This window comes from Pistacia vera, unplaced genomic scaffold, assembly GCF_008641045.1.
Source record: "Pistacia vera cultivar Batoury unplaced genomic scaffold, PisVer_v2 Contig588, whole genome shotgun sequence".
Taxonomy (NCBI): Eukaryota; Viridiplantae; Streptophyta; class Magnoliopsida; order Sapindales; family Anacardiaceae; genus Pistacia; species Pistacia vera.
In genome coordinates, this window is record NW_022196432.1 from 166,864 (window position 1) to 178,348 (window position 11,485).

Consider the following 11,485-nt stretch of genomic DNA (forward strand, 5'->3'; position numbering starts at 1 on the left):
TGTATTTAAGTAGAAAGGCCTATACAGGGAAAATTATTGTATCACTTACAAGAAAAACACTGACTAGTTAAGAATGAGAATGGGGAAGACCCATAAATCTGTTATTTGGACCCCGCATTTACTTTACAATATGGATCTAACCTAAACTAGAAGATCAAAAAGAAAAAATCCATAAACCACAACCTATGAGGAATTAAAATTTCTCTTAAAGATCCAAATTGTAGCCACAAAACAAAAACCCCAGAAGCCAAAAGCACAGAGATGAAACAACTTACAAAGCAATCATCATCAAAGTGAAGATATACTTCTTCTTTGAGATCATGTAGCCAAGCACCTACAAGCAGAGTCTTTAAAGGAATGCAAGAGGCCTTAGGCCCCAAAATCCTGTTAATATCATTACGATTATAAAGTTCATAATCAAAACCATCAGGAACCTTGATGGTCTTTGAGGGTCACCATCTTGAACAATGATGAGATGGTAAGGCTCAAAAAAAGGCCTCCACATCTCCAAGAAATCAAGGTTCCTGATGGTGGGTATCACAATATCTAACTCATCTTTCAACTGAGGAGCTCCCTTAGGAACAGCTGTGTTTCAGCTGCAGTAGCACACTCTAATGGGCCATCGTTTTATTTGTAATTGAATTGAAATAAATAAAAAAGAAAGAGAAAAGAAGAAATAGTTGAGGGTAGAGTTCGGAGGGAATGTGTGATATTAATAGAGCAGAGAGAGATGAGGTGGCACGTGAGAAGCGAGTGAGCGGCACGAGGTAGGGAACTGGGGAACGTGTCTGGGTTTCGTGGTTGTAATAGCAGACTTCTTCAATCAAACGAAGCCCCGGCCGCGCTTCAAGGGTGATGAATGATGACTTTCGCTTCTTTTGTTCGAAAAGGAATTTGCCTTTCTATTATTACTATTATTTTACTTATTTTATTTTATTTAAATTTTTATGGCTATTTTGGTTTGTTTTGTTCAAAGATATTGGAATATTTGGTTAAAAAAAACTAGAGCAAAGGAAGGTTGGTATTAGAGCACCTTGGGTGGTCTAATGGTAAAAGGATAAAAAGGATCTAATTTTATATGATCTCTCGAATTCGAGTCTTATAACTTCTATAAGGGTGATCATTACTACTAGAGTTTTTATCTAATCAATAGTTTTCTGGTCTTGAAGATTAATTAAGATATACAAACTGATCTAAATACCTAGGCATTAAAAAACAAAAAGTTGGTATTGTGTAATAATAGTGGAATTATATAGAAATTTTAAAGTTTTTCTAACCAAACTTGAAAGAAATTAAAAGTAGAGATCAATGAATCTGCCAACTTTATATTCTTTTAAAGGATTCTGACCACCAGAGATGCCCTTTAACTATGTGCTACGTTATTGAGTTTGAAATTGCCTTTAACTATGCAATACGTTAATGAGTTAAGGCTCTTAGATTTTGGTCAATTTCTTCTTTTACTTCGGCCGCCCGCCACCCCCCCCCCCCCCCCCCCCCCCCGGGGGGGGACCTCCTGACTTTGCAGAATGAACATATATAATATATATATTATATATATAATATAATATATATATATTAACTTTTAAATTCATCAAATATATCAATTAATTAATTCTTAATTTTCAAAAAAATCTCATAAATAAATTAATAATTATAATAAGAGAGAAGATTCATCCTGCAACCCACGCGGAGCACACATCAAATAATCATGCAGAATCCGTTTCTGAATTTGAGCAACTCTCTAGTGAATCTAGAGGCAAAATTTTGGCAGTTTTGAATTTTGATTGGAATATGTAACGTAAGATCTTATTGAATTGAAGTCAAAATGTAATAAGATGCTATTTATTTGAAGTATATAATTTGTCTGCTCTACTATTTGTTACTAATGACAATTTAGATTCTTGCTTGTTTAGCCCATTAAATTCTGTTTTCATGGTACTGACAGATCATGGAAATACTTTAGCATGTATTGTATATCACTAATTAGTGCTTTTCATGGATTATAGTTGGTTCAGCTTGATCTTCTGAAAGATGGTTAAACAAAAACTTCTATTTTGCTATGCCTAATTTGGCATTAATCTGGCTCTTTCAGTTCAAAAATTCAAGTTTCACGGTTTCACCAGAATATTAACAAACAAAAAGGATAGAAACAGAAATTGTTACCCCCAAAAATTTTTCCCTCGTACAAAAGGCCTAGCCGTTTTGAAATGAGTAGTGGCAACTGGCAAGCAAATAACACATAAGCCTGTCTACGGTGTCAATTTGGCTTCTTCTTCAGTTCAAAATGCAATTCCAACATAATTGTCTGACAAAAATAACTTAAAAAGTACTAGTGACAATTGACAAACCAAGAATCAAACCGAATGGTAACTTGACCATATATATTTTATTTCTATGAGTTCATAGCATGAAATAAATAAACAAAAATACACCCGCCAATCTGTAAAATCCAAATGTTGGTCTAAATTGGTGTCAAAGGTGCATAAGAAAGAATTACAGCAGCGACTATAAACCATAAACCACTTCCTATGTGTAGGAAAATTATAATGTCGTTTGCTGGTAGTCAAAACTTTTCTACTTTGCTTTGCCGTCGGCCTCAGCAGAAGCTCCTGGCTGGTTAAGCTCATCCCAAGCTTCAATCCATGTGACCATGGCGTCGGCGAGATTGTCAAAGTAAGGATCTACCTTGCTAAGCTTTTCCTTCACCAGCTTCGACAGTTCAATGTAGCACTTTTGCACACTGGTGCATTCTTTCGGAAGGGAAACAGCTTGGAAGAATGGGATGATCTCTTCCTGCCAGAAAATGCCCTTGTACTCCTTCTTTAGGTTCACGAACGGATTGCTCGCTTTGCTGTGGAAGATATAAGGCAGACCAGTCTTAACTCCCAATCCCAAATGGTCACATATCACCTATGCAATCAAAATCAGAAGCTGGTTAATACGTGGCCTTAAAAATGCTGTACAGGATCAGGTTACTGGAAATGGGGTTAATGTCAGTAAAATTGAGAGAAAAGCAGAATGCAACAAACCTTGGTGCACCAGCCAGCCCACATATCGTCGTAGCGTCCAATTGGCTGACCATCACCCATGAGACCAAAGTACATTGCAGGGCCAATGAGCTCACGGTCAAATGCCAAATTCATACCACACATGGGGAACAACGTGCCCTTAGGAATGGTCAAAACCATATCCACAAACCTGGTTAACGGTAAGCATAATAAGCATAATACTGAGATTCTTATAACTGAATTATTTAAAGTCTTCTTGTTCATGAAGCAATCACATACCTAGTGTTCTTCTCCAGAGGCTTCACAAGCTGTGTAGGTGCATCATAGTCAGGAATGTTGAGCCACAAGCCATGAGAAACAGCAGTTGGGACACCCTCGCGGAGACTGAAAGGGTATCCACGGACAAAATCTGCACCTTCTCTGAAGGGATCATAGAGAGTGTTGAAGAAAAATGGAGTTGAAGGGGAAAGAAGGTTCTTGATGTGCTGCTCGAGTGCATTATGCGGTTTGCCAGATGGATCCTTTGCAACCTAATCATAAAAATAAAAAATCCAGAAATAAATAAATGGAAGTCATCCATAGTTCCACCATGTTAAAGAAAACAAAAGCATTAATTATTTAAACCCAAAAAACAATCATTGGGCTATAATATGAGAATACTAAAACAAGAAGTCCTTAAAATATTAGCCAACTGATTAAATAGGGATTAAATAGGAATAAAACTAATAAGAAAGCACAAAACAAGATTCACCATCATTTTAAAATTATTGATTTATGGCAACATCAACATCCATAGATTTGGACGACCAAAATGTACATGCTGAGACAAAAAATGATGCAACAAACTGACATAATCACACAAAATTTTACATCTAAAAAACCTTGCTTATCAATTATTTGTAATTTGCAACTGCACATAGCATGATGTGCCATGTTTCAAGGTATGAACGATCCATTAACGTGGAAAGATTGCTTGAAACACAGGTAACCAGCAATCATATAAATGCAGCACAATGAGACTCTGGCTAAAGTAAGAAATTATTTGCCAAAGTTGACGAAATCTGAAACATGATGAATTATAAATGAAAAAATCCATCCAAAAAGGAAGCAAAATGAAATTTTTAGTGCATCATAATCAAAACTAATTCTTTAAGACCCATAAATCTTGTTATTTGGACCCCGCATTTACTTTACAATATGGATCTAACCTAAACTAGAAGATCAAAAAGAAAAATCCATAAACCACAACCTATGAGGAATTAAAATTTCTCTTAAAGATCCAAATTTTAGCCACAAAACAAAAACCCCAGAAGCCAAAAGCACAGAGATGAAACAACTTACAAAGCAATCATCATCAATAGTGAAGATATACTTCTTCTTTGAGATCATGTAGCCAAAGCACCTACAAGCAGAGTCTTTAAAGGAAATGCAAGAGGCCTTAGGCCCCAAAATCCTGTTAATATCATTACGATTATAAAGTTCATAATCAAAACCATCAGGAACCTTGATGGTCTTTGAAGGGTCACCATCTTGAACAATGATGAGATGGTAAGGCTCAAAAAAAGGCCTCCACATCTCCAAGAAATCAAGGTTCCTGATGGTGGGTATCACAATATCTAACTCATCTTTCAACTGAGGAGCTCCCTTAGGAACAGCTGCTGTTTCAGCTGCAGTGGCAGACTCTAATGGGGCCATCGTTTTAATTTCTAATTGAATTGAAATAAATAAAAAAAGGAAAGAGAAAAGAAGAAATAGTTGAAGGTAGAATTCCGGAGGGAATGTGATGATATTATATAGAGCAGAGAGAGAGATGAGGTGGCACGTGAGAAGCGAGATGAGCGGCACGAGTGTAGGGGAACTGGGGAGACGTGTCTGGGTTTCGTGGTTGTAATAGCAGACTTCTTCAATCAAACGAAGCCCCGGCCGCGCTTCAAGGGTGATGAATGATGACTTTTCGCTTCTTTTTGTTCGAAATGGAATTTGCCTTTCTTATTATTACTATTATTTTACTTATTTTATTTTATTTAAATTTTTATGGCTATTTTGGTTTGTTCTGTTCAAAGATCATTGGTAATATTTAGGTTAAAAAAAACTAGAGCAAAGGAAGTTTGGTACTGGATGGTTTGATGGTAAAATGACAAAAAATGATCTAATTTTATATGATCTCTCGAATTCGAGTAATTAAAAAATCTAATAAGAGTGATCATTACAAAATAGAGTTATTATCTAATCAATAGTTTTCAAGTCTTAGAAAATTAATTAAGATATACATAAACTGATCAAAAAACCACAGGTATTAAAAAACAAAAAGTTGGTATTGTGTAATAATAGTGGAATTTATATAGAAATTTTAAATGTTTTCTAACCAAACTTGAAAGAAATTAAAAGTAGAGGATCAATGAATCTGCCAACTTTATATTCTTTTAAAGGATTCTGACCACCATGAAATGCCCTTTAACTATGTGCTACGTTATTGAGTTTGAAATTGCCTTTAACTATGCAGTACGTTAATGAGTTAAGGCTTCTTAGATTTTGGTCAATTTCTTCCTTCATACTTCGCCGCCGCCGGGGGGGTGGGGCGGGCTTGGTGTAGGGGGACCTCCTTGACTTTGCAGAATACACACACACACACACACGCATATATATCAAATTAAATTCTTAATTTTTCAAAAAAAATCCCTTAAATACATTTAATAAATTTTATATGTATTATTTAATTGTACAGAGAACAAAATGAAAAAAATCTATATATCTTTTCATATATTTTATAAAATAAATATCATTTTTAAAATTTGTTTGTCAAATTAAACTATTATCAATTGTTTTGTATTTCAGTACTTTTATATACAGTAGAACCTCTTTATAGACATAATATTGGGACCAACTAAATTTATTACTATAAGGAAGTTATAACTTAATGAAGATGTAGTTACAAGAATTATTGTTTTGATTAAAAAATTATCATTTTGATTTCTTATTGTATAATTCATGATTTAGTAGTATTAGAATTTTAATTCATTGTTTCCATAGCATTAGGATAGTATGGAAATTAATATCAAAGAGTCGATACAAAATTGAATGATCATATTCGACAACTTCACTACACTAATCAAATGGATATTAATTTCTTCATTAATCATCCAAATGAATAACAAGTTGTGTATGTTTTAACTGAAGAAGAAATTTTTACTGGAATTAGACAACAAGAGGAAGGAGATAATCCTGAGGATGAATATAGTACGAAAATACCAAAAGTTTTATGCCAAGAAGCTCCAAACCTACGGTTAGAAATATTTTGGCTTTAATAAGAAAACGTCCATGTTGGCGATTTATTACGTACTCGCAAGATAAAATATATGGTAACAACTCTAAAGCATAAATCATTGTCTCAAACAACTTTAGATAAATATTTTATTTCATCTTAAACATTTAATGTAACTTAACATATATTTTTTTATAATATACATACAATTATTACTATATAGAGGTAAGTTCCTTAAGACAAGACCTAGAAAAATTATAACTTATTACAATGTGAAATTTATTCTTATTTAGAACTGACTCAACTTGAGACCATAATTTTTTATGATTATATAGAGGTTATTTTTATATGGAGTATCACTATAAAATGGTTATACTGTATATATAAGGGCTAGCTTACAACCCACCCTCACGGTCCCCCACTTAAATTGGGATGCTCAGATGGAAAATCGAACCCGAGACCGTATGACTATCTACACTATCCTCAATTCATTGTAACCATCTATACTACACATAGATGAGTCATATTAAAATATTGAAATTAAGAAAAAAAAGATAAATATAAAAAAATATATATATTTTGATACATTATTTTAAGGGATCGAAACATAAAAGTGAAATTACAACAAGACTTATAATATTTTATTATAAAAGCTAGATAAATTTTTGAATATTTTATTAGTAGAAAATTTATTGTACTTTAATTTGGAGGTGTTGTTATTTGTGTTAGCTTAATAACTTGTTCATTATTAAATTTTCTTGATTTTTTTTTTACACTCGTTAAAGTATTATAAAAACACAATTATAAATATATTAATTATAAAGATCATTATAAATAAATAGTTTATTTACAATTATATTATTAAGTTTAATTAACATCTTTGACCCACTAGAATGAGTTTCTGGCTACGCTCCTGCTTCTGAATACATAAATTTGATAAGCCAAGAAAATTCAGGTTTTAATTTTGAGTATCATTATTATGTAAGATATCAAAGTTTTGGGTGCCAAAATATGATTGTAAAGAGCCCATTGAAGGTCCATTTAAAACCAAATAAATTTGTATTTAAGTAGAAAGGCCTATACAGGGAAAATTATTGTATCACTTACAAAAAAAAACATTGACCAGTTAAGAATGAGAATGGGGATTTGAGAAGTCCATGAAAATGAACCTTGGAGAGGTTTTGCAGTATGTGAAATTAAAATGACAATATAACCAGCTTTGGAACATTAATATATAGAGTTGCTCAATGTCAGGATCATGAAATCACACTCACAGAAATTCAAGTTTACCATTTAATGAGTCTGTTTAACTCCTTGAGATTCTAAGAGAGGTGCCATTACTCCACCGTTCTATATTAATGAGAAAAAAATTTTACAGGCAACAGAAACTGGAGAGGGAGTTAAAGTGTTTCAGATATAGAAAGCCTTTTTGTGGGCTGGTTGCTGGGCTACTCTACAGAAAATCTATGTCTATAGTTGCAACTTTGTTTCTGAAATTGGGAACAAATTCAGACTGAATTCAAAGGTCTGGAGTACAAGTACAATAAATCAAGCAGTGGTGTTATTTAAAGTTTAAACCCCACCAGAAACACTTTATACAAAGAGAGTTTAGATGGGGTTTAAATAACACCACTCACTGTAAATGAACGTGATGATGAATTTTAGCAGTGTTTTGTTAGTTTAAATATAGCCGAAAACATGAATCTCGATGTCATTAATTTTCTAATCTGTTAGAACATTATCATACACTCTCTTTATCTCTTTGATATGTTACAATGTCCCTCTGCTGTATATACATAAAAGGTTAGTCAGTGAGATGAGACTCTAATGTGTAATCCATTTGGTGCTTCAACTCTTGGAAACCTCATTAGTTTATCTCCACCAATTTCATTCCACCTGCAGTAAACAATCAAATCAAATTACATTAGCTATCAAAGTTTTACGCCCATAAATAAACTTGACTGAGCACTGTACATATATATATATATATATGTTTGTTACCTGTATCTAGTTACAAAGTAGTGAAGGAAAGTTGAAATTTCTGCTATTCCAAGTTCCTTTCCAGGGCATTGCCTGGTGCCCCCTCCAAATATAAACAAATAGTTTTGAGACTCTAAACTCTTATCCTGCATTTATGAATATAAAAAAAAAACTTGATCACTTGATGGAAGATTTATAACCTTCTTTCACATATGGAAGATTCATATGGAAACTCACCACCCATCTCCAGGGATTGAAGGCTAATGGATCTGGATATATATACGGGTCGTAGTTTATCTCCCTTGTATAAACATAAATTCTCCATCCCTCTGGAATCACAAATCCTGGAAAAACAAAGAAGGAAAGCTGTTATTTATAGAACATATATATATATATAGGCTGTTATTTATAAAATAGAAGCTTATTGTTGTGTTTTGTGTAGGAGACTTAAAATTTAACTAAGATGAAAACATTATTTTCTTCAAAAAGCTCCATATCTTGTCAAAAAAACCATTTAAACAAGACATGGGTCATCAATGGAATGGTCTAGCTGGATTGGTAGGTATGACAAGTAAATCATGATAGGCTGAGGTCCACTTTGAAGAATGATCTCATATCCATGAATGACATGCTGTAACTTCTTTTTTTTTTTTTTTTGTTTGGCTCAAAATAGCTGCAAGACAGCTTCTTCAGCCCAAAAATACTGAAAGAGCTAGCTGGACTCACCGTTAAGTTCCATTTCTTTTGTGGTTTTCCTCAGAACTCCATTAACTATTGTAGCTAATCTTGAGGTCTCAAAGATCACCTGCAGGTAAAAAATTATGGTTAATATAATTTACAGAAAAAAAAAAAAAATCAATTAACTCTTATGCTATACATTCAAAGGGAATACAGTTTTCTTACTGCTCTAGTAAATCTCATTGATTTAAGGTCATTCCATTCAATTGGATCCCCTGGCCTTTTCCTTTCTTTAATTGCCAAATGTTCTTTCTGCAAAAGTTCATAAAATTAGTCAAGCATACAAGAAATACAACATTTTCAACCAATAAGAGTCTTGTTAAACTTACTCTTAGCTCTTGAAGGACTCTTGGATGATCATGGAGATACTTGACAGCCATCATTGAAGTGGTTGACACAGTCTCATAACCAGAATACAAAATAGTAATTATTTGATCAATAATCTCTTCATCACTTAATTTGTATCTATTTTCATCACTTCTCATTAGGTAACCAAGCATGTCTTGGTGGGTTTCTTGAGAAGCTCTTCTCTGTTCTATCAGTTGTCTTAACATGGATACAATGTTTTTCCTCGCCTGTAGAAACAAGCCAAGAAGAGTATCAGAAAATTATTGCACATACAGCCAAAACTTTATATGCAAGACCAAAAATAGAAATGAGAAAACTTACATCTAAACCTTGACGATAGTTTGTGCCAGGCAGGTCTATTGGCAGTGACAGAGTTCCTAAAACCAACTTAAAGAACTCAGGCATGAATTTCTGAGACATGGAGCTCGATTCTACACTGGCAATCTGCTTAAGTGAAGAAAGAAGCGCCATCTGTTCCAAAACAATGAAAGAAATGAGAATAAAAACAGGGCAAAAAAGATCAAAACTTTTAATATTTTTTATTATTATTAAACTAACCTCTTTGGTTTTATCTTGAATGTTAACGATATTGTTATCCCAATTGATGAGATGGGTTCTCATGAAAGCATCGATTTTTGGCAAAAGTTGGTCTCTGATCATGGTGGGACTGATGAGAGCAAGTAATGCACCTCTCATATATTTGTGACTGGACCCATGAACGGCTGCAATGTTACATTTGCCTAAGATATCAAGCATGGATTGAGGGTAGCCAGGAACAAGACCTTTTGATTCATTCATTAAGATGAATCTGTTGAGCTCTGGATCCATTGACACAATTGTAGGACAACCCAGAATGTGGGATTTGAAAACACTACCATACCTGTGAAGAAAATAGTACATGTAAAAACAACTATTTTAAGTAACCAATACCATAACAAGATAAACTAACAAGAAAACATATAACATACAGACTTTTAAATCAAATTTACAAGAAGACCCTCCATGTTTGTCTAAATGACATCCAAAAATTATGGCTAAAAGGGGCTAAATTTCAGGCTTAAGCTCAAACAGGGGGCTCCGCTAGAAGAAAGAATCTAAAACAATAACAGAATACTTGAAAAACAATCACCTTGCTCTTTGGTTTTTCATAAAGTTTGGACCTTGTTTAAGAAACTCAGTAGTCTCACCAAACACTGGCCAACCCATTGTACCAGGAGGGAGACCCTTCTTTCTGTATCTGAGCTCATTCCATTTCAACAAAGCAGTGCAAGTAAAGAGCATGATCAAGATGAAAGCAAGAATCGCCATGAAAACAGCCATTGATGCACCCAAAAAGAAGCTTGCTGCAGAGAGAGTCCACTACACAGACAACTGGAAATGATATGGGCTTTTGTTGTGTCCTAACTCCTAACTCTTAACTTAGCCAGAAAGTGTGCACATATATAGCCATAGAGCCCTTTGAACTACCCAAATGTATAAAGAGAGAGAGAAAGAGAGAAAGAGAGAGAGAAACCACACATAATTCCAAACCATGCGCCCTACTAGGAAGGGACCCTACTCTAAGACCTCAAGTAATGTAATAAAGGCATACTCAGAAGTTTAAATGACAAAAACTGGTTTGTATCGTAGTACGATAAACTTCCTTTTAACTAAGTAAGTTTACTTACCCACCCAACTACTTTCTGCTTTGACTCAGAGCTCAAACACGGATCCATTTTCATTTAACCAAGATCTTAAAATCATAATTAATGATTGTATTAAAAATAATCAACTACCAAACCAACTCATCCTTCAAGATGTTAGTCATGAATAGTTTAAGACGGGCAGGTTGGTTTTTACAAGAAAAATGATGATTTGGGTATTATCTGATTTGTTTAAGAAATTTAGTTGGAAAAAGGAAGCGATCAATTAAGAAATGAGTTAAAAGGGATCTGTGAAGAAGCACATGCACACCACCCCATTGGACATAACCAAAGAGCAATACAATTTCCGGGCCTTCACATGTCTGTCAACAAGATCTTGCCTTCAAGGAATTACAAAAACTCACTAAAAGACACCCTCTTGGTTTACCATGTGAATAAGTGAAGAGAGAGAGAGAGAGATAAATTTCTTTTGGCTAAACGAAACAACTGCAGGTTTCAAACTTAAC

At 33.9% G+C, this 11,485-nt stretch overlaps 2 protein-coding genes across 2 annotated transcripts; both read right to left on the reverse strand.

Annotated features, from left to right (window-relative positions):
- Nucleotides 1-2,354: 2,354 nt before the first annotated feature.
- On the reverse strand, nt 2,355-4,952 carry LOC116109711 (UDP-arabinopyranose mutase 1-like). Its single transcript, XM_031395935.1, has 4 exons — nt 4,350-4,952; nt 3,288-3,538; nt 3,030-3,198; nt 2,355-2,910 (listed from the first exon to the last, which is right to left on the reverse strand). The coding sequence occupies exons 1-4, from the start codon at nt 4,701-4,703 to the stop codon at nt 2,575-2,577; spliced, it is 1,110 nt and encodes a 369-aa protein (XP_031251795.1). The 5' UTR covers nt 4,704-4,952; the 3' UTR covers nt 2,355-2,574.
- Nucleotides 4,953-7,970: 3,018 nt separating this feature from the next.
- Nucleotides 7,971-10,907, reverse strand: LOC116109710 (cytochrome P450 85A-like). Its single transcript, XM_031395933.1, has 9 exons — nt 10,466-10,907; nt 9,895-10,216; nt 9,658-9,807; nt 9,318-9,563; nt 9,154-9,240; nt 8,977-9,055; nt 8,488-8,594; nt 8,272-8,396; nt 7,971-8,166 (listed from the first exon to the last, which is right to left on the reverse strand). The coding sequence occupies exons 1-9, from the start codon at nt 10,654-10,656 to the stop codon at nt 8,079-8,081; spliced, it is 1,395 nt and encodes a 464-aa protein (XP_031251793.1). The 5' UTR covers nt 10,657-10,907; the 3' UTR covers nt 7,971-8,078.
- Nucleotides 10,908-11,485: the final 578 nt, after the last annotated feature.